This window comes from Camelus dromedarius, chromosome 14, assembly GCF_036321535.1.
Source record: "Camelus dromedarius isolate mCamDro1 chromosome 14, mCamDro1.pat, whole genome shotgun sequence".
Taxonomy (NCBI): Eukaryota; Metazoa; Chordata; class Mammalia; order Artiodactyla; family Camelidae; genus Camelus; species Camelus dromedarius.
This window is the reverse complement of record NC_087449.1, coordinates 59,437,959-59,465,498: the sequence shown is the minus strand read 5'-3', so window position 1 is coordinate 59,465,498 and position 27,540 is coordinate 59,437,959. Positions and strand designations below refer to the sequence as shown.

Sequence of the window (27,540 nt, the reverse complement as noted above, 5' to 3'; positions counted from 1 at the left end):
TGATTCCTTGCTTCTTCCTGAGCCCGCACCCTCACCTTGGGGATTAGTCTTGACTAGACCCCTACATTTGTTACTAGTCATGTGATTTTAGGATAAAAGCTGATTTTGTTCATCAGTGTAATCGCCAGTAAAGACGCCAGAAATGATAGCCTGGTATTGGGCTTAAATGAGCAGGCTGTGGAGTCAGAGTCTAAGTATGAATCCAGATTGCTGTGTGGCCTCAGGGGAATCACCCAACCTCTCTGAACCTTACCTGCTTCTTCTGAAATGAGAAGAGTTAGATGGGCCTGACCTTCAGGGCTTTTGGGAGGCAAAGGAGAGAGTCGACAAAGCGGTAGCGCCCTTAATACAAGGTGGCTGTTATTATTGGTGTTATTTTAATTTTAATTTTTTTGGGGGGGGCAGGGGAGGTAATTAGATTCATTTATTTATTTTTAGAGGAGGTACTGGGGATTGAACCCAGGACCTTGTGTATGCTAAGCATGTGCTCTACCACTTGAACTATATCCTCCCCAATTAGTAGTATTTTTAAAGAAGAAAAACAAAAACTCCATGCCATGTTTTGGGGTTGCAACCTAGGAATATTCTCGCAACAAAGAATCTTGAAAAAGGCTCAAATGAATCTATAGAGAACCCCATTTTTGAAACACAAAGCTGGTGTAAAAAACATTAGTCACCTCCTAGGGTCACTTGTTGGTAAATTTAGTCCTCTGTTTCCCTAACGGCTTGTGACCTGAGTGGCCCGCAGCTCAGATCTGGGGGGTCCGGTACCCAGGCCCCATCTTCTTTCATTCACCAGAGGTTAGAGGTTGGCCTAGATGGTTCAGGGTGAAGCAGCTCTGCCCCAGGGCACGTGGCGAGAACAAGGGCTGTTCTTTAGGGAAGGGACATCGTGTGGGGTCACAGGGAGGTGTTTAGATCTTCTGGGCAAAAACAGGGAGCCTCCTGGCTCTGTGGGCTCCAAAAGCAGAACTGTGACTATGGCCATTGAGATTTCAGCTACATGGGGTGGAACTTTGTAACGTTCAGGAAAGGTCACTGGGAGGACCCTTGCCCTTTCCACGTGGACCGCACTGTACAGTGCATGATGCTGTCAACGTGCATTGTCATCTTTGATCCCTGGGAAGCAGGGCTGGGACAAGATAATCCAGGGTCCCTGGCATTTCTAAGCTTCAGAGTCCTGCATCTTAAGTCTCTCCCACCTCAGGCCAAATTCAGGCTGTATTTAGGCCCACACTGAATTTTTTTAGAAAACGGAATTAGTTGCCAACTCTTAATGACGGAGAGATGTCCCATAAAATTTAGACTTGTGCATCTTTTTGAAGGGTTGGGAGAGCTGGTCCCCTGGGCCACCTGAGTAGTGGCTGCCCACGCCCCTCAGTCCCCACCCATGTCTTCCAGCTAAAGTTACCTGCTGGCGCTGCAGGCATCTGGGTTTACTTTGCTGGTTCCATGAGGATAGAGCTGGAAGTGAAGATGGGGCAGGGGACAGAGCCGCCTCCCGGGGATGTCCCCATCCAGGATTGCTCAGGGTGGGCCTGAGGGGTGGGGCCATCCCCTGTCCTCGCCTCCCTGCAGGACTCCCTCAGCCAGCCCCACACAAGACCTCTATTCTGGGATGTTTTGCCAGAAAAAGACTTCAGCCCAGCCACGACCTCGGTGCTGGGGTTTGATGGTCTTCGCACTTGAGAATGTCTTTTTCTGTCCCCGCCTTTGTAACCAGGTGGGTTTCTCTTGCTCAGGCTCACACACCTGTGTGGCCGCAGTGGGAAGCGATAACTGAGCAGGAGGAAGCTTTCCTCCTTAGCACTTACCCTGGGAAGGGCTGTCTGTTCCCTTCCTCTCTGTCCCCGCAGGGGACCCGGGTTGTGAGGAGCAGCGGTCACTGGCTGGAGGTTAGGAAGGCCTGTGTGGTGTTGGGTGAGGAATTGACAGCCCCGAGCCTCAGTTTTCCCACCTGTCAAGTGGGTGTATTGGATACGTGTGCGATGTTGTCGTGAAGTGGATGGTGGTAGCCACATGCCGCTACTTCCCCGGCCAGGGCCCCCCTTTGGGCAGTCTCGGCCAGTTCTGAGACCAGTCCAGTGACTTTCCTCTTGCTGCCTGTCACCCGGAGAGAAGTGGAAATGAAACTGGGTGTGCCCAAAGTGGAACCATGTCGGCAATTTCAAAATGTGCCTGCTCAGGACCTGGCTCCAAGGGGCTATTTGTGCAATAGCTGAGCTTTCTTTTGTCTTTCTTTACTTTTTCTTTTTTTTTAAAATCTGCTTAAGTGACGGGAGGAAGGTTGCTGGAAGCCAGGGGACTTTCCTCGCCCAAGTTGTGGGTCCTGGCACTCTTGGCCGTCTTCCGTGAGGCCTGATGTCTTCAGGGTCCCATACGTGTTGTCACCTGCTGGCGGTCAGCTTGGTGGTGGAGGGTGTGGGATGGGGGATCCCAGCCTTAGCAGTTATGGGGGGAATCCTGGGGGACCTCGAGTGTTTTATTGCGTTGGGAGCAGCGGGGCCTTCCCTGACTCCTCTCGTGCCCGGCCAGGAGCCAGAGGGGATGCAGCTGGCTGCCCGGTGCTGGGGACAGTCCGTGTGGCCTGGCTCTGTCCTGCCCTGCCACTTAACTGGCATTGGGTCTCAGTGAGTCACTTGACCTCTGGAATCTCCATCCCCGTGTCCAGGAATGGGCATGGCCCGGGGGCCCTTGAGTGGATTAAATGAGAAGTGGACTATTCAGTGCCGAGCACAGCGCCTGGCACACGTGGGCACATGGTGCCACTCAGGCTTTCGTGCTGCCTGGAGAGACACGGTTCTTCGCAGACCAGCAGGGTGTTCTCTCCTGGAGAGGTTTTAGGACCATCCGCCCTTTTCCTTGTGAGGATGGGGAGGAAGGTGGGCGATGCTAACTGTCATTATCAGAGTCACAGTTTTGGGGAATGAATTTGGCTGAATACTCTCCCCACCTCCACCTCAAAAAAAATCCCTGTTAGTAAAGAGATGTCTTCCCAGTGGGTCTCTGGGTCTGATAGTGGCCCTGATGCTGGCAGGGTTCTTGGTGTCCAGCCCGAGATTGGCAAATGCCTGCTCGGATGCTGGAGGCTTGAAGGTCTTCAGCCTCCTCAGAGGGTTGTCCCATAGACCAGCAGATCTGTCCTAGCCCCGGCATGAGGTCTCCCACGAGGCCAGTGGCCGAGGCTGTTCAACAGATCAGGGAGATGGACAGGATCTACCTCCAGGCCGGGAGCCTCCCTGTGTGAGGCCACATGGACAGCGGCAGAAGTGGGGACAGCGACTGTCTGTGGGGTGTCCACTGTGTGCCACCGCAGGGCCAGCTCCTTGGGCATCACACAGGACGGGCACTCAGAAGGGCTTCCCATTTGGTTTAACGCTCTGCCATCACCGTCTTGAAATCCTTAATAACCTCTGAGTGAGCGCCACGTTTTCCCCGGCTCTGGGCTCTGTGGGTTATGTCGCCAGGCCTGGTCACCTGTTTCCTTGGTGATGTGAGTGGTGGAGGTCTCGCCACCTGACAGCTGAGGCAGCTGAGGTGTGGAGAGGAGATGTGACACCCTGAGGGCTCTGCAGCAGGTGTGCGGGAGCCAGGGTTGGAGCGCGGATCGGATCAGTGCGGGGTTGTGGAGGGGATGGCAGTGGCTGGCTCACCTGGGCGGGGGGGTGGCTGCAGGGCAGGGGGAGCAGTCAGTGCCTCTGTCCCCCGGGATCGGGGGTGTGGCGTGCCTTATCCTCTGCCTCCCGCAGCCTCGGTCCCCTCGGTGTGTGTGGGAGAAGTCTGGCTCTTTGGCACGGTGACATCTGTGTAGCAGTTGTGTGCGATGCTGGTATTGACCCGACTGTCCCCTCCCCCAGCTCCTAACCTCAGGCCAGCGGCAGCTGCTTCTGTGTGAAACACTGACGGAGACCGTGTATGGTGACCGCGGGCAGCTGATCAAGTCCAAGGAGCGCAGGGTCTTCCTGCTCAACGACATGCTGGTCTGTGCCAACATCAACTTCAAGTAAGCGGGCCTGGCTGTCGCCCCTGCCCGGGGCTTTTCCTGTCGTGTCCCAGTCTGTCACAGAGAGGCCAGGGTCCTATGTGAGCCCAGCTGAGGTCCTGACTTCCTCTTTGATCCTTCTGTGCCAGCTCTGTCCCCGGTCCCCTGAGCTAGGAAGCACCTGCAGAGGTCACTGAGGGCAAACAGCTGTCCGTTGCCCAGGATGGTCTGTTCTGGAACTCTGCCGTCAGAACTGAACAGCCTCCTGAGTTTTGACCACTTTGAAATTCAAGAGATTCTTCCTTGTGTCCAGCCCAAGTCCCTGCTGCTTTAGTTCAGATAGAGGTTCCTCTGGCCAGATCTCAGTGTTTTCTTAGCATGAGACCTTGCCTTCCCCGCTCCCTGCAGGAGCCTGGTTTCCTGGTCCTGGGTCAAGGTGGTAGAAATAAATGCCCAGAGCCAGGCTGCCAGGCTGTGCCCTGTAGTCAAAATTGGAGCCCTGGAGTGGGTTGAGATTCTTTAGACCAGAGTCTACAAACTCATGGCCTGTGGGTTCCATTAGGCCTCTGGAAATCTTAGATTTGGTTCACACGGGGAGTTCACACAGAGATCCAGACATCTGGCTTCTCTTGAAAATGTGAGGATTCCGCATCCTCGGCCCACATTCCCTGGGGCCACACGGGCCTGCAGCCGGGTCGTGAGAACTCTTCACTGGGGCTCCTGCTCTGTGTGCTTCACCGTCCACACCTGGCCTGGGTCACTCGTGTCCCCTGCAGATGAATGCCAGCTGGGACCTTTGCAGTCAGACCCGCATCCACTTGAGTGGAGGAGAATCTCGGTTCTCATTATTTGGCAGCACTTTCAAAAACATTGGCAACAGTAACCCAGTATTGGCAACTGTAACCCAGCTCCACAAGGGAAAACAGTCACCCGTGGTTGAATGTTGACCCCAGCCTGGCTCTCCCACCCCCCAGTCTATTCATTCATCACATATTTATTGAACCTATACTTCGTGTCAGTTTGCCAGGACAGGCCCTGGCCCTGGCAGGGGCCTCAGGCAAGGAAGCCTCAGTCCCAGTTCAGTGTGGTGGTGCTGACGGCCGACTCACTCACTCACTCACTCACTCATTCAAGCACTGTAATTTTTAAATCTCATTTACATCCCGGGCTCCGTGCAGGTGCCAGAGATCCGACCAACACGCTCTCTGCCCTCCTGTTGCCTGGAGCCTCGCGTGGTTGAGAGTATGATGGGGATGCTAGTGGCCCACTTTTGGGGGAATCACTTTGGGTGATTTGGGGCGAGTCACGTGACCTGTCTGAGTGTCAGTATCCTTATTCGGATTAACACAAGCTTCCTAGCAGGGTCTTTGTGGGAATCAGAGGGGATGGAAGGCTAGCCCAAGCCAGGGAGAAGGTCCTCTGCGTGGTCCCCTCTGCCCACACCTGGCCCAGCCCAGTGGCCGGCCCCCAGGGCGTCTCAGCACCTGCGGAATCACTCATAACTGTAACAACCCTTCTTGTCTTTTTCCTCAGGCCTGCCCACCACAGGTATGGGCTTGGGGGCTTTGGGTGGGTGTGTGATTCTGGATCTGGGTCTGGGGCCTGGATGCCCTGATGCTGCTGCCTCGTCCTGGGCTCCCCGCTCCACCTGGCTTGGTTTTGGCCTGAAGTCTGGTGCTTGGGCTGTGAGTTGCCTGGCTGAGCTGGTGTGCTGAGGAGTGGTGTGGGGCTAGCCCTGGGGCTGGGTACCGCGGGCTCTGCAGGGCCTGTCCTCTCTGTCCTGGCAGGGGCCAGCTGGAGATCAGCAGCCTGGTGCCCCTGGGGCCCAAGTACGTGGTGAAGTGGAACACGGCGCTGCCCCAGGTGCAGGTGGTGGAGGTGGGCCAGGAGGGCGGATCCTGTGATAAGGACAACGTGCTCATCCAGCATGCCGGGGCCAAGAAGGCCTCTGCCGCTGGCCAGGCCCAGAGTGAGTACCTGCCCTGACGCCATCCCGGGAGTGCCGAGGGGCACTTGGCCGAGAGACGTTTCTTGCTGTGCATAACTGTACACAAACACACACCGACAACACCGCCTGTGTGTGCGCTCCCCGCAGTCACACCTCCACCCCACACCCTGGACACATCCCCACAGCCCCCGCCTACCCCAGCCCCGGATGCCCTCATGCGCACGCGCACATGTCTGCATACACGCATGTACACACATGCAATGACCTTGAGTCAAAAAGCATGACCTCCAGGCCTGCCTCCCTGTGGGACCTCAGTTTGCTCCTATTGTACAGTGAGGGGCCCCGGTGACGCCCTGTCCCCGAAACCCTCAGAGCCCAGGCTCAGGGATGCCCGGCTCTGCCTGGATCCTCCTTCCCCTTTCCTGACCGTCCCCTCAGACTCTGTTGGACAAGGACAATGAGAACTCGGGCTGGCGCTCGGCAGGCCCCCTCCCGCCCTGTCTGCGCCCTCATCTCCATCTCTGCGGTGCTGCAGCAGTGACTTCTTGGCCACTGCCCTTCCCTCCACTTTGCCCCTTCCTGTCCTGTCCATCCTCTGCCATCCCCAGGGCCCGACTCTTAAAAAGGCACTTGAGCTGTACGTGTCACCCTCTGTCTGAAATCTGCCGATGGCTTCCCACTGCTTTTGGGGTGAAGTCCCAGGTCCTCACTCTGGCCCCCTCGCCTGTCCTGGGGGCCTGCCCACTAACCACCTTAGCCCAGTCCACCCCCTCACTCCCTGGGCTGGGCCACCCTGGCCTCTCGGTTCCTGGGGGGCCAAGCCACCCCCTGCCACGGGGCCTTCTCCTTGACTCTGCCCTTTTCCAGAGTGTCCTCCTGCTGTCCTATTTTTGTCCCTCTGCCCATATTCACCGTAGCTCACTTGTCGCTTCCTCCGAGAAGCCCTTCCTGATTCCTTCAGACTAACCAGGTCCCCGTACTGTGTTCTCAAGGCCCGGTTGTGTTTTCACCTCCACAGTGACGGTCTGGTTACCATCCCGTCTCTTTCCTTGGTGTGACTGAAGCCCTTGCCAGAGCCTGGTGCGTGCTGAGTGTTAGCAAACGTTTGTTGAATGGACAGGGGACTAGCAGGGAGGCACTTGCTCTGACCCGTCCCCACTGGCCAGTCCTGGCCACCCCTGAGCTGGGAGGCGGCTCTGAGGGAGGGACTCACCACACACACTCTTGCCCTGGGGTGGCTGTGCCCACTTCTAGGCCCTGCACCTCCCTCCCAGGTCTGGGAGGCAGGGAGGAGCGCTTTGTGTTCCTGGCTCACAGAAGCCCCCGGGAGGGGCTTCCGGCCCGCCTGCCTCCCTCAGAGGCACCTTCAGCCCTTGCTTCACTTGTCTCTCCCCGCACCACTTGGGCTCTTGCTCTGGTGCCCTTCCTCCAGCCACTGTTCTGTCTGTGACCACATTCCTCCAAGCAGACCAATAGGCTGCTAGACCCCTTCAAAGGGGAAAAAAGAAACCCTTGTTGAACCCCAGTTGGCCCTGAATGATTTTTTTGTTATATTGTTATTCAAATACATGCAAATATAAGACTAAGTGTAATAAATCCCTTACACTTATATCCCAAGAACAACTATAAAACCAAAACAAAATCACAAGTGGAATAAAAATGAAGCTACGAAACAATAAAATTTAAATTAACAGCATTAATTTAATGTGATGGGCGATGTTGTTTTTCTGGAACCAAATTGCCCTCAATATGAATGTGGCCTCTTACTGGGCGGGCTCTTTTGAGTTCTCTGCATCCGTACCCCAGGGAGCCTTGTGGTGTCCCTGCTCCCCACCAGCTCACCCCATTTGGGTCACTGAAGAGCCCTTCTTTGCCCTTTGTTTGGTGTGAGCGTGTCTCCCACCTCCCATGCTCGCCTTGCTCCGTCCTCATTATCTAGTGACCGTTCATGTAGCACCAGAGTCTGACGAAGCCCTGATACCATGCAGAGAATGTGGCTGTAAAGTCATTATATCCAAGTGATTGAGGATGTGCATCAGGTTTTAAGATAATCATCTACATGAAAACCCAAATTAAATGCCTCCGCCCCTCCCTGGGACTCCATAAGACCTCAGCTTGGGTAACTGTGGCCTACAGAACACAGCCCAGATTCCCTAGCGTGGCGTTCAAGGACTCCCCATCCAGTCCTGCTGGGCCCTCCTGTCCTGTCTCTGGCCATCCTTCCCCCATTCCCAGACACTGCATTTGTATCATCATCAGTGATCTGAGCACCCTCACCCTGCATCCCATCTCTGTCCCATCGCCCTGATATCTTTCTTTCCAGTACCATCTGCGGTTGTTAATTGACTGCTCCCCCACCCTGACCAGGTCATAAGCTCCATAAGAACAGGGACCCTGTCTATCTCACTTACATCTGTGTCTCCAACATGTAAAATAGGACCTGCCATGTAGTAGGTTCTCAGTATGACTTTGAACAACTTACCGTTCATGGGCTTTCTCAAGCCACAGTGCCTTTGCACCTGCTCTTCTCTTTTTTGGCAGTGCCCACCACTCTCCTGGGCCTGTGAAGGCTCCTTGCCCTCTCATGGGCACAGTTGATTCTCAGTCTTCTGGTCTCCTGTGACCCTCTGTATAGACTGAATGTGGCCCAGATCCCATGTGTGAGACCTTGCCTGTGATTGGATGTGTCCCCTTCAGTAGACAAGAGCCTGATAACGTTTCCTTCTGTATCTCCAGTGCCATATCCCCAGGGAGACAGCATTTCTTTTTCACAGTGAGTGTGTGCTTGGGTTCTTCTTGGCACCTTCCCCACCCCCTGAGGCTGAGTAGGGTCTCTCTCTGCCCAGATAAGGTGTACCTCGGCCCCCCGCGCCTCTTCCAGGAGCTGCAGGACCTGCAGAAGGACCTGGCTGTGGTGGAGCAGATCACCCTCCTGATCAGCACGCTGCACGGCACCTACCAGGTACACTGCGCAGCCTTGGCAAGAGAGTGTGGGAGGGCTCCTCTCTGGGCCAGTCCCCCTAGGTGCCCCGGCCTCTGAGCTCCAACGAGCAGAGTCCTGGCTGAAGCTCCTGTCGCACCTGAAAGTCTGGTGTGTGGCCTCTGTTTGGGCTGAAGCTCTGGTGTAGGTTGAATGGGGCCTGGCTGTGGGCATTTTTTGGTTCCCTGTCCAGTGTCCAGTTGGTATTTATAGCCCCTTTGTGAGGCTCACCTCTGGTTGGGGAGGAGGCTGGGATGCTGTGTCCCTTTCAAAGAAGGGGTACGGGGGTGTTCTGAACCAAGGCCTGGAGCCTGGGGAGTCCTTGTGGCCAAGTGAGCTGCCCAGGTTGAGCTCCTGCCCTGAGCCCCAGCTCCCCTCCCCCAAGGCTCCCCAACAGCGGGATCTGGGGTGGCTCTCGGGGAGCCAGCGGGCTGTGGGGTGACCTCCTTGGCCTCCTTGACCCTAGAACCTGAACATGACCGTGGCTCAAGACTGGTGCCTGGCCCTGCAGAGGCTCATGCGGGTGAAGGAGGAGGAGATCCACTCAGCCAACAAGTGCCGCCTTAGGCTCCTGCTTCCAGGGAAACCAGACAAGTGAGAGGAGGAGGAGCCCTGGGAGCACGGCTGTGGTGGGAGGGGGCGTGGCCTGGAGCGGGTGTTCACGGTCACATGGGTGAATGAACAAATGAAGTTATGAGTGAATAACAAATGACAGTTTGCACCTGGGGTGAGCCTGTGGTCTGCTAGGATACTTGGACACTCTGCCCTTGGTCGGTAGACTGTGCATTCCCCTGGGACCAGGCCCTGGGCGTCCTCTCCTGGACCCAGCCCCCCGACCCTCCAGTGCCCACGCAGGAGCTTGTGCTCAATAGACCCGCAGCTGATGTCTGTGGAGTTGATCCCAAGTTGGGGAAAGGCATCTGTCTGATCCCCGCTTGACAGGTGAGGAAGGTGAGGCTCAGAAGAAGCAGACAGAGCTGGGTTCTGACCTCGAGGCTGAGGCTGGCACAGTGAGGGGCTCAAAACCCAGGTTCTGACATCCTGGGTGTAAGGGGGCAGGTAGGGGACAGTGGCTGCAGGAAAGGAAGATTGGAGCGCTGTTGTTTGAGAGAAGGGCCATGAGGCAGGGCCAGGCATTAGGACGCAGGGCCCAGACTGAGTCAGCGGCTTTGAACTCGAGTCTGAATCCGCCACCGCCCTGCTGTGTGGCCTGGCACTGGCTCACAGCGCCCTGCTGGGTGACTCCCTTCCCTCTCTGGGCCTCTTCCTCCCTATGCACCATAGAGGGTTAGTGACACTGGCCTGCCCACCTCCTGGGGCTGGGATGGACCACAGGCTGGGGGGAACAGGCCCCAGAGATGAAGAGGCCCCCACTGCTCCAACGTGAGATGACTGTGTGGTGGCAACGGTGACCTCCGGCTGCCCCAAGCCTGTGCACAATCCTGTTCATTCAGTCATTCATTCATTCACGTGCCCAATCAGCAAATGTTTACTGAGCAACTGCCCTGGGCCAGGTGCCGAGAATAGGCCTGAGTGAGAGGCTCCCGGTCAGGCATGTGCAGGTGTCTGACAAGAACTGCAGAAGGCTGTCCAAGTCGGGCCCTGGAGGGCCTCTCAAGTTGCAGCCTGTGGAGGGCCAGACCCTTTAGACACTCAGACCAGGGCACCTGGGGCCGGGCTGGGGGGTGTGGCCTGGTCGCTCTGGGGAGTTACCCTTCCTGGGGTCATGGTGGGTGAGGGACTCCTCCCCCAGGGGACTGAGGCTTTGCCAGGCCCCCAGCCTCTCTGGCCATGCTTTGATGCTCTGCTCAGACCTCACTCTGTCTCCAGGGCTCGTGGCTGGGGGAAGAGCTGGGTGCTTCCCCGGGGAGCCAGGCCTTGTTCCCGCACTCAGTTCCTTGTCCTCTCTCTGCAGGTCCGGCCGCCCCATCAGCTTCATGGTGGTCTTCATCACGCCCAACCCCTTGAGCAAGATCTCCTGGGTCAACAGGTTGCACTTGGCCAAGATTGGACTCCGTGAGTAAAGCCCTGGAGTCTGGGGTCAGGAGTGGGGACAGGGGAGGTTTGGTGTGTGTATGTGTGAGTACGTTGGGGATGTCCAGGCTCAAAGGGGTGGAAGCTTCTGAGTGGAGGGAGGTAGTGCAGCAGAGGAACAGCTGAGGCCAGAGGCTCTGCTTAGTGACCTTGGACACCTCACTTCCTCTCTCTGAGCCTCAGTTCCTCCATCTGTAAAATGTGGGAGTTGCCAGAAAATAAATTAGTGGTTGCCAGGAACCTGGGAGGAGGGGGGAAAGGAGAGTGACTGCTAAGGGGACTGCTAAGTGACTGTGGGGGTGATGAAAATGTACTCAAATTAGAGAGTGCTGATGGCTGCCCAACTCTGCGAATATACTAGAAACCAGTGAAATTATTTTCTAAAAGGATGGGTTTTATGGTAGCTCAATTATATCTCAGTAAAACTGCTATTAAATGACGATGCAGATTAGACTAAACTTACTGTCAGTGAAGTCTCTCTCTTTTTTGTATACTTTTTTTTATTGAAGTACAGTCAGTTTACAGTGTTGTGTCAATTTCTGGTGCACAGCACAATGCTTCCGTCATACATGAACATACATATATTCATTTTCATATTCTTTTTCACCGTAAGCTACTGCAAGATATTGAATATAGTTCCCTGTGCTGTACAGTATGAACTTGTTGTTTATCTGTTTCACATATATTAGTATCTGTAAATTTCAAACTCCCAATTTGTCTCTTCCATCTTCTTCCCCTCCAGTACCTATACGTTTATTTTCTACCTGGGAATCTGTTTCTGCTTTGTAAATAAGTTTGTTTGTCTTTTTTTTTTTTTAGATTCCATGTATAGGTGATATCATATGGTATTTTTCTTTCCCTTTTTGGCTTGATTCAATGAATTTTCTCTTTATAACTTTTTCTCCTATGCACCCCCTAATAATAATATAGATAAATAATGGACATTTATGTTTACAGAGTACTTCCTGTCTTATAAACATTTTTCTAAGCATTTAACCCACATCTCTTTCATTTCACATTCACAATAACTCTAAGAGGTAAGTCTGTTGTGAATCCCTTTATACAGTTGAGGGTTCTGAGGCCCAGAGAGGTGCAGTGACTTGCCTGAGCTCACACAGTAGAAAGGGGCAGAGTCAGCAGTCAGAACCTGGGTAGTCGGCCCCCAGAACCCACTCTCGCTGCCTGTCCATTCTGCTTCCTCAGGTTGATGAGCTTCTGCCTGCCAAACCACATTTGTTAAGTTATAATTACTTATTTGTGCTTTTTTATAAAGATTGACAAAAAGCCTAGTTTCTTGCCGATCAGAGCTATTATGCTGTGACACGCTAGAATTCCCATTTGCTGATTCCGGTCAATAGCAGTGATTTTTTTGGGTTTCGTTTTATTTTTTGTTTTTGTTTCTGGCGTGATCCTTCCCTAGGTAAGTGTGCATTTCCAATAGATTTTAAAACATTTCTGGAAAGGAGTCAAGACCTTCATCGATGGCTTTCACCAATTAAAAAGCCTATTTATTGAGTCTCTACAGTAATTTTAGGCATCAGGGAAAAGAACAATGACAAAAACAGAAAGGTCCCTGCTCTCAAGGAACGTACAGTTCACGAGGGGCAGGCAGAGGTTACACAAGGAACAAATGAACAGTGGGGGGTGCTGTCAGCAGGGTAGAGCTGGCCACGTGACTGGCACTGGCCGGGGGGTCTGGCCTGTTGTCAGGGAGGGCTCTGAGGAGGTGACATCTGAAGCCCTGCAGAGATCTGGGCAAAGTGATCCAGGCTTTGGAACAGCAAGTGCAAAGGTCCTGAGGTTGCCAGAGCTGGTGAATCGGGGGAGAAGGAGGCATGTGGAAGCGGGGAGCAGGTTTTCCAGAAAGCCAGGGTGAGGTGTGTGGACCTTGTCCTGGACGTGTTGGGGTGCTGTTCGTTGCAGCGCTGAGAGACGGACAACAGCATGACCTGACTTCTGTTTAAGTGGATCATTCTGGCAGCTGTGCGGTGAGGGCACATGGAGGTTGGGGAGGGAAAGGGGCGAAGGTTGTAGCTTTGGAGGGGCCAGTTTCAGAGGCTTCTGCTCAGCCAGCCCTTTCTTGGATCTGGTATTGACATTGTACAGGCCTCCACTGGATGTTTCTGGGTGACCAGGAGGCCTGCGGATGGCGGAGGAAGGGTTTTAAGCAGAGGCTGCCCCTGCCCTGGCAGAGGACTGTGGGAATTCTGGCCGAGGAAAGATGAAGGTGGGATGTCTGCTGGGCCCCCAGCTGCATGCCCCCCTCTCTCCTCTACCTCTCAGAGCGGAGCATCTTGGGCAGGTGACCGAGTCCTGTTTGTACACCTGCTCTAAAGGTTTGAACCCCCACTGCTTTGCTGAGTGGGCCTTGGTGTTGGCGGGAGAGGAGCGGACTGTTGTGAGCATCCCCGTTCTCTGTGAAGACGCTCAGCTGCCTTATCCCCACGGTTTCACTGCAGCAGAAGTTTTAATGGAGGAGAGTCATTTGAAATCTTATTTGAATGCTTGGGTTCCCCTGGGGCTTGAATAATTTGTTTCTTTTATTTTGCCAGTTTGTTTTTTTATCTGCAGTGCCTGGTACAAGGGGGGAGGGTGGGGAAAATAATCTGACCCCGTTAGAAATAGAATATGTTAAAAACATTTATTCACCAAGGCTGTTAGTCCTTTAATTATTATTTTTTTTTTCTGTATCCTCCTCTCTCCCTGATGACAGCATGCTGAGATCATCGTGCGCTGAAGAGGAGAGGGCTGGAGTCGGGGCGCCTGGGGTCTGGGATGGCCAGGGGTCAGTTCTACCCCTTGAAAGGGCAGGGGTCCTGGGGAATCTGGGGACCTAGTTTACGTCCCAGCGAGGCCACTGCCATGAGGTGCGGCCTGAGAAAGGCAGGGCCCCTCCCGTCACTTGGCTGCGAGTTCCATGGGCATTTCCCCTGTTGCATTTTGGCATCTCAGCACCACGAGAAATGGAACCAGACCTCGTGGGTTCAGTTCCCAGCTCTGCTGCTTGTCAGCTCCTTGCTCTCTGGCTAAGGAATTCGCCTCCAGATATTTTGGATTCTCCATCAGAAAATAGGGGTAATGCCATCACCCTCCTCATAGGGCTTGTGCAAAACATACGAGGAGATGGTTCCTGGGGGATGCCTGGCACATGGGAGATGCTTCTAGGACGGGGGTGTCTGCATCTCATAGCAGGAAAGTGACCATCCTCGGGTCACTCACAGTTTAGTGCAAAGTAGGGCCAGGGTATCCTCCACCTCTCCCTGCCCATAAGTCTCCTGTCCATAAAGGCTCTGGAGAAGGGTCACTGATAGGAGGCCCCAGAGCAGGTAGAGAGGAGGTTGGGGGCTTCTGGCTCTCCCTTCCTGTGTCTCCCCCATCCCTACAGCCCTAAGTGCCACACCCCAGGCCCAGATTTGCTGGACCCTTTCTCTCCATGGCCCCCCTTGTTCCCACCCTAGAGGACCTGGGCCAGGCAGGCTCCAGGCTGATCATACACTTGTAGGGACAGATCTGCCTGCTGGGGAGGGCTTGGCGAGCTCTCCCTCACAGCCTCTGACTTGGTGAGTTTTCCAGCCCTCAGTTCTCATAGTGACCCCGATGCCCCACCTCACAATGGATCCAGTTACAGAGTCCTGAGTGTGTCCCGGGCCATGTGCCGAGCGTGTTCTAACTCTCATCTCTCATCTCCACTAACCCTCAACCAGCCCAGAAGTCGGCGCCAGGAACTGCCCAAGGCCTTGGCTGGGAGCAGTGGGTCTGCCCTCCAGGAGGGGGGCTGAGGGCACTGGCCCTGGAGCCCGACTCGCGTTTTACCCCAGCTGAGTGACCATGGCCACCGCCTGGCCTCCCTGGACCCCAGCATCTCTCTTTGCAGGGGTGGGGTGCTTGGATACAATGCAGGTGGAGGTCTCAGCAGCCCCGACGTCTGTGGCCATGGCCAGCAGCATCTCCGTGGTGCTGGGAGGTGTGAGGGGGCCGTGGATTTAGGAAGGTAGAGGAAGGCAGCCTGGGCTGTCCGCTGGGGCAGCAGCTACAGGAAGGACTCTGCTGGGACTGAACACAGGAGGAGTTTGGGAGGCAGGTGGGGCTGGAGAAGCAGGGCAGGGCTACAGGGTAGAGGGGCGGTCTCAGCCGCCCTGAGGCATAGTAGCAGGCATCCTTTTAACCATGAGGGCGGTGATCACAGTGAGTGCTGTATCTTGAGTGCCTAATACACACTAGGTATAGTTTTTCCAGTGCTCACAACTCCAAATGGTTGGAGTTAATTTTCCTCATTTTCCAGACGGGGCCACAGGCTCAGAGGTTACACACACGGCCTTTCTGGCAGGGTCAGCCTCTTGCAGCTGTCAGGTTCCTGAGGGCTCGGGGTAGGGGGAGCGGGCAGGGTCGTGGGCTCCCGCTGCCCTCCGGGATGCTCTCGAGTTCTGTGGGTGCTGGCTGACTGAGCTGGGCGCTAAATAAGCCCCCACTTAACGTCAGTTGGAAATCGTGGCTTTGCCGTCGGTGCTAGTTCTTAATGTCACTTATCCCAAGCGGGCTTTCCATTTTCAGCCGCAACAGCCTTCTAATTTGGGCTCAGCCACTCCGGTTTTGTGACGGGAACAATGGCAGTGGCAGATGGGGAACAACAACTCCATTTTCCTTTAACGTTCCCAATCGCAGGCAGGGAAGGCACCATCTGGAAGGAGAAGGTCAGATCATTAAAAAAATATATAGTAATAAATTGCCAGGGCTTGATGGGCTGTGTTGGGGGGGGCGGGGGAGAAGGAGGGATGAACTCGGCGCTGCGGTGATGGGGGCGGGGCCGGGGTTACGTCCACCTGCTGAGCCGCAGTCGAGGAAGCGGGGCTGGACTGCTCTCTGAGCTCCTGTCCGGTGGAGGCGAGGGTCTGCGTGATGGTGACCGCCTTGGGAGCAGGGTCAGGCTCTTCAGTCTCACTTGTCTTTATTCACTGTCCAGAGCTTGTCCGAGAGGCAGTGCGGCGGCCGCGATGTGAGCTTCTGCCAAGGAGAGGGTGTGCCCCGCAGGGGCACATAGTCAGGCTGTACAAGGTGCCCCCCTGGGTGTTAGTTCCTTGGCTCCTGGGCCCTGCCTTTGACTCCCCTGGCCTCCATTTCCCCAGTGTAGACGGGGATGGAAACACTGACCTCCCCTAGTGGCTGTGGAGTTGAAATGGGTCGACGTGTGTACAGGGCTTTGTAAGCTGTGAAGTGCGGTGCACACGGTGATTCTGTTACGGTGACGCCATCCTGTGCGTAGCTGTCCCTTCCTTGATGGCCTCTCCTCTGTGATGGCAGGAACCAGGTTTCACATGACTCTGTCTCCACGGCCCAGTGGGGTGGAGGGCCCGACACTGGGAACACCTCTGCACCTGTTTAGGGAGTGAGCTCAACACCCTGCGAACCCGCTGCTTGAGGGGGTGGGCGTGTGAGCCCCAGAGGGGCCGGTGCTGGGGCCTCTGCCGGCGCTGGTTGTTCACCTAATAATAATTCGTGACATTTGTGAATGTCTTCGACTTCTCAAACAGTGTCTGCACCCGCCACTTCATTGCAGTTCCCCGCACCGTGACCGACATGCAGAGCCACCTTCCTCTGGTGGCAACAGCATTTTTAAAGCCGCTTTATTCAGGTGTGATTGACAGACAAAAAGATGTACATGTTTTGTGCATGCAACCTGATGAGTTTGGAGGTGAGCCTGTGAACCCCGTCACCATCTATGTCATAAACAAACCATCCCCTGGAAAGTCCCCTCCTGCCCTTTTACTTACTGTTGTTATTTTTTTGGTGTGATAAGAATACTTAACCTAAGGTCTATCCTCTTAGTGAACCTTTAAACACACAATACAGAATTGTTACCTATAGGGACAGATGGTCTTTAGGCTTTACTTCTATGTAAAGTAATTTGGTCTTGTATGAACGAAGCTTTGTACCCTTCAGTTGATTCCTCCTCGTTCCCCCTCCCCAGTTGATGGCATTTCTCCAGTGCTCGCTCTGTGCTGGGCAGGGTGGGGGTGTTGAGGGGTGGTGGGGGGAATTAGGGGGGAAGTGAGGGTGTGTGACTGCTCTTTGTGGCCATCATTCTGATTGGATACATCTGGAAAATGGGGAAGAGACTTTGTTCATGCCACACAGGGGTGTTGATGGTCTGCTGTGTGTCCAGCACTGTGCTGAGGGTGGGATGGTATAGGGGATGATATGGAAGGTTTCAGTCTTGATGGAATGTGGGTAGAGTAGGGGAGCCAGTGGGCACACACGCACATGAAACACTCCTACAGGCACATGCATGCACCACACATCCACACACACACGCATGCACACGCACACACACACACAGAGGGAAAAAGAGGCAAGCCAATAAAAGAAGCAGAAATTGTGGTAAGGGCCATTACACACACCAACTGGCTGAGACAGAAAGTGATGGAAGTGGGGGAGGGGTGGGGTGATGGACAGTCAAGGCCATTCTGAGAAGGTGGAGGTGAGGGGCGGAGCCAGCCCTGGAGAGAGCTGGGGCAGCATTCCAGGTGGAGGGAGCTTCCCCGGCTCGCCCCATTTAAGTTGCTGAGGAAAGCCTAGCACAGTGGAGCCTGTGACCGGGGGATGAGGCTGGGAGGAAGGGTGGGTCCTTGCAGCTCTTCTGGAAGAGGCTGGATTTTCCGAGTGGACAGGGACTCGATTGCCAGTTATAAGCAGGGAAAGAGCAAGGTCTGTGGAAGTTTTGCAGGATGGCTCTCTTTGCTATGGGGGACTGACTGTAGAGGGCAGGAGTTAGCACGGAAAGACGGGTTGGGGGGTCCCATGTGGCTGCTGGGTACCGTCGGACTGAACTGACACTTCTGCTTTGCCACTGAGTAGCCATGTGCGGGGGGAGGGCTGCTGTCGGACCCTTTAGCTGATGACATTTCCTCCCATCTCCAAAGCTCTAGGCACCCCTCATCTTGATGTCATTGCGTTAAGCAGCCCCTCTCACCTGGGCTGCCCTGTCCAGTGTGTCTCGCTTTCCAGGGCAGAGCTACCTCTTCATTGTCCAGTGTCACCATGTCCAGGGTTGCTCATGCCCAGCGACGTTAGTGGGGGTCTGGTTGCTGGAAGATTGCCTGGTTTAGTGTGAAGAACCTGGACTTTGAGTCAGACAGACCTAAGTCCCTCTGTGGGCTCTGCCTCCTAGCCGTGCACGTGACCTAGTCAACCTACTTAATCCCCTATTGTCAGTCTCATCACCTGTAAGGTGAAAATCGTTATTCTGACTGTGCTTGGTTACTGTGAAAACCAAGGCAGGGAACATGTCTAAAGCACTTAGTGTGCTGACGCGGGGACACGTAGTAGGCGTGTCTGAGCCATGTGCTGCCCTGCTGTCACCGGGTCCCTGGAGGCAGCCATCACATGGAATAAAAAGAAGACGGGCTCTAGCAGGGAGGAGTCCCCGGGAGACAGTGGTTTACTCACTCGCTTACTCTCGCATTTATTCTTTCAACCCATGTTGGCTGAACACTTGAACACTTACTATGTGCAGACCACATGCTGGGTGCCAGGGAGACAGTGGTGAACAAGACAGCCCAGATCCCTGCTGCCTTGAACTCACATTCTAGAGACATCTGGAGACAGACCATAAATGAGGAAACAGAAAACATGATTTTTGATTGTGGTGAAGGCTGTGTGGGAAGTAAGACAAGTTGCTTAGTGTGGTTCCTGAGAGAAAGGGGCCATCATCGGCAGGGTGGTCAGGGAAGACTTCTTGGATGTGGTGGCATGTGAGGGAGCCCAGACCCATGTGAAGGAGATGCCGCAGAGAATGTGGTTTAGCAGATGCTCTTGAGCGCAGTGGTCTCCAAATGAGAGTCGGGGGTCCAGGCTTGGGCCGAGTATTTGCACTTCTAACAGGTCCCCAGGGGCTTCGATGCCAGCTGGACTGGGGGACCCAGAGGCAGGTGACCCCCTAGGTTTTGGGGTAGGTCTCAAAGGAAGCAGGAGAGAGCCTTCCTCTGGACCATCGTCATCACAGTCAGGTATAAAAGCAGCATGGCTGTGTTGTCACAATCCAAAAGCATCTTGTCTGTCTGCTTGTTTTCGGCTGCCTCCCACCTCTAGAAGGTAGTGGCGTCAAGGTAGCAGGGGCCCAGACTGTCTGTGTTCAGTGTCTTGATGCTTTTTGAAGCCCTTTCCCATGTGTTATTTCACGGGATCCTTGCAGCCACTGCAGGACGAAGGCATTTTCATCGTCCCTGTTTCATAGGTGAAGCAAATGAGGCTCAGAGAGTTGGGGGTGGGATTTGCACAAGGTTGCTCAGGGAGATGGTGAGCAAGCTGGGACTCAAACCTTAGGTTTCCCAACTCCCAGCCTGGGATCCACAGTGGGACCACGGAGCGGGGCCCGATTTCATCCCACTGGGCAGGCGTATGGCTGGGGGAGCTGTTGGCTGGGTCAGTCCGCATGCGGGCCAGGCCTCGGGGCCTGCGGTGGCTCCCTGGGCTGGCAGGGCTCCTCGGACTCTGACTGGCTTCCACCACCTCCTTCCTCTCGCCGCAGGAGAGGAGAACCAGCCGGGCTGGCTGTGTCCAGACGAGGACAAGAAGAGCAAAGCCCCGTTCTGGTGCCCGATCCTGGCCTGCTGCATCCCTGCCTTCTCCTCCCGGGGCCTCAGCCTGCAGGTGAGTGGCCCGCATCTTGCTGAGCCCACCACGAAGGTGGCTCTGGGGACAACCGGAGTTTCCGGGTTGTGCCCACAGCAGGAAAGACCTATGTTCCAGCTGCCGCTGCTCAACTTCTTACTGGTGGAGTCGGTCAAGCCTTTTTGTGGCTCTTGGCGTCAGCTCTCCCACCAAAAAAACGGGGTAGGTGCCCTCTGTGGGTCAAGCGAATGGAAAATTCCGCCCTTTTAAGCTAACAAATAGCAATGATCTCATCAGTTGATGGCATGACTCCCAGCTCAGAAATGCCAGACTTTGTGGGTTGGACCCTTGATGATGCTGCTGGAGAGGGGGTGGGGTGGGCAGCCGGCTTTGGCTCCACAGCGGTCACACCTCCCATTCGTCAAGCTCCCCAGTGCTTTGCTGTCACTCTCTGGTTTTAATATTTATAAGAATCCCATGAATAGATGTTTCCAGATCTATTTCACAGTTAAGGAAACTAAGGCTCAGACAGGTGACATGATTTTCTAAAAAACAGCACAGCTGGTAAGGAATGAGCACAGGAATTGGAAACTCGCTTTGACCCCAGCACCTCTGGTGGTAACTACAGGGATGCTCAGCTCCAATGTCATTCGTCCCTGATGTCCTGGCTGAGCTCACTCCTCCATCAGGAAGAGTTACTGCCCTCCTTCTCCCAAGAAGATGAGGTCATCTAAGCTTTGGGGAGGGGAGAGCAAGCTTGGGACATAGGCCCAGATTGGTCCCCAAGAGAAACTGGGCTGTCGGCTGGGGCTCTAAACAGCTGAAAGAACATACCCTTGAGACACCGGTTCATTCAGTCTTGCATCCGTTCTGCATATAACTTTTGAGCACCTACTGTGTGCCAGGCCCTGCGCCGGACACTGGGAATATGATGGTGACCAAAACGTACAAGGTCCCTACTCTCATGTAGCTTTCAGTCTAGAGGAGGAAGACCGGTCATACCCGCCCCCGGCACTGGCAAACAAAAGGAAGTGGAAAAGAGTGATGAGTGTTACAAAGAGAATCAATCAGATATAATGGATACAGAGATGGGGCCACGTAGTAGGGGGGTCGGAGAGGGCCTCTCGGAGGAGGCAGCATTTAAATGGAGACTCGAATGGCGAGGAGGATCCAAGCCCGTGAGGGCCCAGGGAGAGGATATTCCAAATAGACAAGCTAACGCAGACGCCCACGATGGGAGCGGGCGGGGCAGCCGATGCGAGTGGCTCAGTGAGCCCGGGGCGGGGCGGGGAGCCATCTGCCTCCTCGCACTGGGGGACCTGGGCCTGGGAATCTCCTCATTTGAAGCTCTTGGGCCTGGGGACCGGTTGGCTGGAAGCATCCTCAGCCCCGTCCTGGCCCCCCGCCTGCCATCTCCTGAGGACCCCCCAGCTGTGTGCGCCAAGGGGACCGTGAGTGACTCTCCCAGGGCAGTGGGCCTGTGGAGCTCCTGAGGGACATGCCAGCGCCTGCATGTCCCCATTTGCTGGGCCCCAAGACACCGTTCCTGCTCTGCCAGCGCCGGCCTCCCACCCCGCACCAACAGATGTGCCCCATCAGCTCTGTGCCAGCAGCAGGGGAATTAGGGCCTCGGAGTGCCAGGGCCAGGTCGTTACTGCAGAACAGATGTGAGAGTGTCGGCCGCCGCCTGGGCCCCACTCCCAGCCCACCGCCTCTCCCCAGGCCCAGTCCCAGGGGCCCAGGACTCGGGCTCCGTGGCTGGTCTGATGGGAGCTGCAGCTGCGTGTGTTCTCCCGGAAGGGCTTGCCACTCAAGCCCCTCTCCCAGCGTGGACCAGATCGGCACTCTTGCACTGCCAGCTGGATGAGGGCATGTGTTGGGTTCTTTCCCTCAAGGGAACAGGGATGCCGGGGCTGCAGGAAAGAGCATCTCTCCTTTCCGTGCTGAGGGTGCCCGGTGCCTGCGCTGGGCTGCACCCAGGCCTCCTGACTCACAGGGAATTGTTTGGGGGTGGGTAGAGCACCCTGGGAGCCACCCTGCCCTGGGTTTGAATCTCAGCTGCCTGGCGTCAGAAATGCCTCTTCAGCTCTTGGTGTCCCAGCTGCGTCTTCAGTGCGGAAACTGGGGAGGCCCCGGTGTCTCCCTGTCTGGGTTAAATGATTCTTGTCGAATGCTTAGTAGCTGCCGTGTGGCATGCCCTCAGAGTTCAAGAATCGGAAGCAAATATCTGATGACATTTTGGTCCCCAGGAAGGAAAACACTGGTGTCTTGTTTTGGGGGATTTCCAATGGTCTGACTGCTGAGGTCTTAGGAGATTCTTCTTGGTCCTCCGGCTCCATCCCAGCTGGGGGCCTGTCCCTGGAGGGGAAGAGAGGGCAAGGGGAGTGCTCAGTGCAGACCCATTCCCCCTTGGGCCGAGGCCCAGTTAGAGGCCGGCCTGGGGGCAGGGGCTTGGGGAGGGGGTGTGGTACTGCCCACTCTGAGGAGCTTTAACATGCAAATGCCTTGGGGGCCCGGATCTGCAGCCTGGCCTGCCTAGGCCTCAGTACACTAGCCAAGTGGCCTCTGTCCTGACCGTCACCCTCCATCAGCCAGAATTGCTATTCGGGGGTCCCTGTCTCCTTACCCTGGGCCGCAGTAGGAACAGTCGTCTGGAACAGCCTCCCCTCATAGTGTTGTCCTGCCGATTGAGTTACTGCGTGTAAAGGGCTCTCACATCCCACAGGAAGTCCCCGGTAAGCAGTGGCTGCTGCCGGGTGCCCAGCCCTGTGCTAAGTACTTTACATCCTATCTCTGGTCCCCATGGCCTGATGCGACGTCAGGGTCCCCACGACCATGAGGAACTGGCTTGTGGGGTCACCCAGCCCGTAGCAGCTGAGCTGGGACTGGGGCCCACCTGGCTGTGCCCACCACCTGCCTCCTTTGCCCAGCCTGTGCTCTGCTCTGCTCTACACGCAGCACCTTGGTTTTGGGGAGTCGGCTTCCTGGCACGGACGGGACTTCTGGGCCCAGGGCCCTGCCTGTCCAAGGAGCTGTTTGAGTTTTTGCCATCGTCTTGGCCACAGACCCTCTTGATTCGGCTGACATCCGGCCTGCTGGAGTTGCCATGGAAACGTCTGTGCCAGGGCTACGGTTGCCCCCTCCCGGTCTGAGAGGTGGGGGGCAGCCGCCTGGCAGAATGGGCCAGGCACCCAGCTGGATGTGCCCCGCCAAGATGCAAAGTGATGGGGAGCAGGGGCCTGAGGGTGCCCAGGAGGCCAGGCCTGAGCTGGACCTGAGCTCCCAGCTGGGCAGAAGTGGGAGTCTGGTGTGCCGAGGCCTCCAGCGTGGCAGCCTGGCCTCTGGATGGAGTTCAGCCACGAAGGGCACTGTGCTGGGAGTCGAAACTGAATTCCAGTCCTGACTCTGCCAGTAATTTGCCGTGTGACCTTGAGCCAGTCATATGCCCCCACCCTCCAAACTTCAAGTTTGCTGACTCCTAAATGAGGGGGCTGGGCAAGGTGACCTCTTTGGACCCCCTCACCTATGGTTGTTAGAGATTGTATGAGAATATTCCAGTAGGGCTGGGACCAGTCAGGTCTTCAGCACCAAGGGAGAGCAGCACCTGCCTGCCAAAGGGTCCAGGGGTGGTCGTGTTCCCCCCAGGGGAGGCGGGGTCGGGGGGCACCTTCAGTTCTCCCCGCTCTGCCTCCTTCCCCTTCCGTCTAGCTGGAGTTTGTAGCCAGGTACATGAAAGGGCCAGGCCATCTCCTTGCCTTTCTGCCCTGGCCGAAGAGACAGACAGGCAGATTTAGCTCAGGAAACAGGCCCCAGAGAGCTGCCTGGTGCAGGGTCTGGTACAGGAGATGCACAAGGAGCAAGCAGCTGGTGGCCCTCAGTGACAGCCCATTAAAAATGGAGACCCCGGTCCCCTTGAGTGGCCTGCACAGGCTGTCGCGCACGCTCTGGTCCTGGTGGGGTCATCGGCAGAGGGTTTCTGTTGGCCTGTGCATCTCCTCCACCGTGCTTCTCTAGGGGCTGCAGGAAGGCCAGGGACCCTGGCACTGGCCTTCTGCATGGTGTGGGGCAATTGCATGTCTTCTGTGGACCTTGTTTTCCCCATCTGTATAATGAGGAAGGTGGGTGTTAGTGGTTTTCAACAAATCTTATCTGGAAATTGCTCAGTTTGAAAAACACACTGCTGGCCAGAGTTTCATTCCGGCCCCTTCCAGCCAGAAGGTTATTGGAGAGCGATAGTTGAATGTGAGGGCATAGGAACTGCCTGGACAGGAGCCCGCTGAGTTCCTCCCCACCTCCCCCAGGGACCTCCCTCGGGGCCTGAAGGCGACCCAGGAATCTGCAGGTTTAACAGCCCCCTCGGGTGGCTCAGACCACGGTCCTGCATCTCGGGGACCTGAACCCTTAACACTACCTCTGCTGTCCCTATCTCCGCAGCTTGGGGCCCTGGTCCACAGTCCTGTCAGCTGTCCCCTGCTGGGCTTCTCGGCTGTCAGCACCTCCCTTCCACAGGGCTACCTCTGGGTGAGTAACCCTCGTGCCTAGCCAGGGATTCCGACCTTAGGGCATGAGCTGGGAGGGTGGCATCTGGGACAGGGTGCTGGAGAAAGCCGCCTGCCTTCTGGTCCCCATTTTGGGCACCTTCTGTGCCAGTCTCTGAGCACTCGGCAGGTGCAACAGGAAGCCAGGGTCCAAAGAAGTGAGCAGGACTCGCGCAAATGGCCTTGGTGCCATGAAGGAAGTGGATAGGTTGCTGTGCAGAGCGTCTAAGTGGCAGATTCTTCATGCCAGGGGTCAGGGGGCAGGACTGCCCATCTCTTGCAGAGATCCAGCCCACCTTTCTGCCCCTGGGGTTCCTGGCAGAGCCTCTCTCATTTCAAATGGGCGCCCCTGACCCCTGCTCCTGGTGGTGCAGATTGTGGCCTCCCATAGATTCCCCGAGGTTCTAGCCTCACCACCCCGCTGGTCATCCTCTAGTTCCTCTTGCTTGTTCCTCCCTCCAGGAACTCAGGCAGGAAAACTCTAACTTACCCTTTGGAGTCCAGCTCAAATGTCCCTTCTGAGGGTGATTTGTTCTTCACTGTTTACCCAGTGTCTAGTACATGACGTATCCATCCATTTATCTGTTATCCTTCCTTCCATCCATTCATCCTTATAATCATCTGTCCGTCCATCCATTAAGTCATCCATCCATTCACCCAGTCTTCTGTCTCTTCCTTCCATCCACCCATCTATCTCACCATCCATCCACATCCATCCGTTCAGCAAGTACATTTGAGTGCCTGCCACGTGCTAGACACAGAGGTAAAACAGTGAACAAGACAGAGGAGGACATTGTAAAGGGCAGAGAGTATGTTCACTGTTGGTTGAAATTCACCCTAGAGATAAGGGAATACAAAGCTGACTGGGTATCTAGTCCATCTTAGCTCTTTACCTGATTTCCTTTGGTCCCTGAATCTAAATTGTTGCCACGGCAGCTGGGAATGAGTGACCTTCAGTGACAGCAGGGTATATGCGGGCAGGAGGCGGGATGTTCCTCTTGATGCCTAACCCCGTGGCCAGGAGAAGTTTGGGATGCGTCACTGGCAGGGCAGGGGCTGAGCTCGGCCTCTGCTCTCGTGGTCCTCGCCTGACACCTGATGGCCTCTCTGGGTCTCTACCCCAGGTCGGGGGCGGGCAGGAGGGCGCAGGGGGCCAGGTCGAGATCTTCTCCCTGAACCGGCCCTCGCCCCGCACGGTCAAGTCCTTCCCACTGGCGGCCCCTGTGCTCTGCATGGAGTACATCCCGGAGCCGGAGGAGGGGGAGAGTGGAGACCAAGAAGAAAGCCGCACGGCTGCGGACGCCTCAGCTGGAGTGCATCCCACCATCTGCCTCGGGCTCCAGGATGGCAGGTGAGGGGCCAGGAGGAGGGGTGAAGCATAGCCCTGGGCAGGGCTGGGCGAGGCGGGGGCTGTCCCTGTAGCTTTGGCTTGTCACCACCCCCAACATTCTCCACCTCTGGTTGGGAGCAGGAAGTGGGGCCAGGGGTGCCTAGTGTAGGAGCCACAGCATCAGGGGGCTGCTTTGTGCAAACTGGCTCCCTCCCAAGTAGGGTGATGGGTAGGGTGGTACCAAGGGGAACGCTGGCTTCAGTGTCAGCCGAAGCTGGATTTGGATCCACTGTTTCCTCACTGTGGATCCTTGGGCACGCTATTTGACCACTCTGAGCCTCAGTTTATTGTCTGTGAAGTGGGTGTTAGAATCTCCCCACTCAAGGCCCCTGTAGGAGTCTACTGGGTCATGGGACATGTGAAGCCTTCTGGTCCCTTTGCCGTCATTGACAGTGTCCACCCATCTGGGGTCCCAGTTAGCCCTGCAGGGCAGATGAGGGCCCTGGGTGTGCCCGGGCTACGAGATCTGCTGGCAGAGGGAGCTCCCCTGTAAGACACGCCTGGAGCTGGTGGGTGAGTCCTGTGGTAAGGGGAGCCCCCCGCCCCACAAAGCTTTAGCCTCCTGGGAGGTCCACCCTGCAGACGAAGAATGAATATTCATCCTGGTTAACTGGAAGGTGAAGATGGTGATTAATAGGACCCTGACATGGGCCGCACCTCCTCATCCTCTTCATCCCCAGGCTTTTCACGCCTGTCCTAGAGTCACTGGAAGCGGGGAGAGAGGATGTTTCCCGAGCACCTACTGTGTGCTGCTTCTTGGGCTGGGCTGTGAGCCTCAGAGCAGCCCCCCAGTGAAGTGTTTTCTCCCGTTTCCCACACAAGCAACTGAAGGAGGAGCTAAAAGCTAATGTACGTAGGACCAACTCGGAGACTCCATAATGTCCGGATCTGGATCTGCAGAACCTAGGGGCCCAGTGAACATTTTTTGTTTTTAATGAGCTAAAATTAAACAATGTAAAATTCACCATTTTAACTATTTTAAAGCATATGTTCATGATGGGCAGCTGTCACCACTACATAGTTCTAGAACATTGTCACCCCCCAAAGAAACCCCATATCACTCCTGTTCCCGTCCCCCAGCCCCAGAACTCATTGCCCATCGCTGTGGATTTATTTTTCTGCACATTTCATACAAACGGAATCACGTGATGTGTGGCCTTTTGTGGCTGGCTTCTCTCGCTCAGCATGATGTTTTCAAGGTTTATCCATGTAGCACACGTCAGTGCTTCATTCCTTTTTGTGGCCAAGAGGTGGGCATCACCGCCCCATTTTTTGGAGAGATCTGAGGCTCAGCCGTCCAGGTCAGTCAGCTGGAGGTGGCAGGTCTGGATTTGCCCTCGGTCTGTGTGACCCTAAAAACCATTCTCTCAGCTCCTCTGTTGTGCCGACTCTGGAGCACCCTGTCTTCTATGGGACAGGGGCCAGGAAGCACCCTCCTCTAGAAGCCCCCATAAGGAAGTCTGAGCTACCAAAGGGTGGAGTGCCAGGCTGGTCACACAGCAGGGAGGCTGGCTGAGTTAGAGGGGGTCCTGGAGCCCTCTTCCTAGGAGGGTATGTGGGGAGGGGGCAGGTGGGGGTTAAGTGAGTCACCCGGCCTCTCCCCGCAGCATCCTGGTTTACAGCAGCGTGGACACAGGCACCCAGTGCCTGGCGACCTGCAGGAGCCCAGGCCTGCAGCCCGTGCTCTGCCTGCGACACAGCCCCTTCCACCTACTTGCTGGCCTGCAGGACGGGACCCTTGCTGCCTATCCTCGGACCAGTGGTAAGGATGGGGGCCTGGAGGGGCAGGGCAGCCCTGGGCTCTGGCTGAGAGCCAGATCCTGCACCAGAGCAGCTGTGGGAGGCTGGCCATGGAGGCAGCTCAGAAAAGAATCAGGGAATCGAAGTGCCGGGGAGATTGGGGATCCCTGACCCTCCCTGGGATCCCTGCAGGAGCCGGGTGGAGACTGGTGGATAAGAGCAGGGCCCCTGGGCTCAGATAGACCTGGCCTCACGTCCAGGCTCTGTCCTGACAACAGCTGTGACTGAGTGAGCAGCGTCTCCTCTTTGTGCCTCGGTCTC

The 27,540-nt window shown here is 55.7% G+C and overlaps 1 protein-coding gene across 7 annotated transcripts in view; it reads left to right on the top strand.

Moving 5' to 3' along the window:
- ARHGEF10L (Rho guanine nucleotide exchange factor 10 like) overlaps nucleotides 1–27,540 on the top strand; it is a 150,799-nt gene that overhangs the window by 91,295 nt on the left and 31,964 nt on the right. For all 7 annotated transcript variants that reach the window (XM_064493999.1, XM_031464188.2, XM_064494000.1 and 4 more), the window contains 9 exons: nucleotides 3,858–4,003; nucleotides 5,770–5,951; nucleotides 8,777–8,892; nucleotides 9,377–9,504; nucleotides 10,826–10,926; nucleotides 19,469–19,590; nucleotides 23,986–24,072; nucleotides 25,214–25,440; nucleotides 27,087–27,241. In XM_064493999.1, the coding sequence (XP_064350069.1) occupies nucleotides 3,858–4,003; nucleotides 5,770–5,951; nucleotides 8,777–8,892; nucleotides 9,377–9,504; nucleotides 10,826–10,926; nucleotides 19,469–19,590; nucleotides 23,986–24,072; nucleotides 25,214–25,440; nucleotides 27,087–27,241 (1,264 nt within the window). The remainder of the gene's footprint in view (nucleotides 1–3,857; nucleotides 4,004–5,769; nucleotides 5,952–8,776; nucleotides 8,893–9,376; nucleotides 9,505–10,825; nucleotides 10,927–19,468; nucleotides 19,591–23,985; nucleotides 24,073–25,213; nucleotides 25,441–27,086; nucleotides 27,242–27,540) is intronic.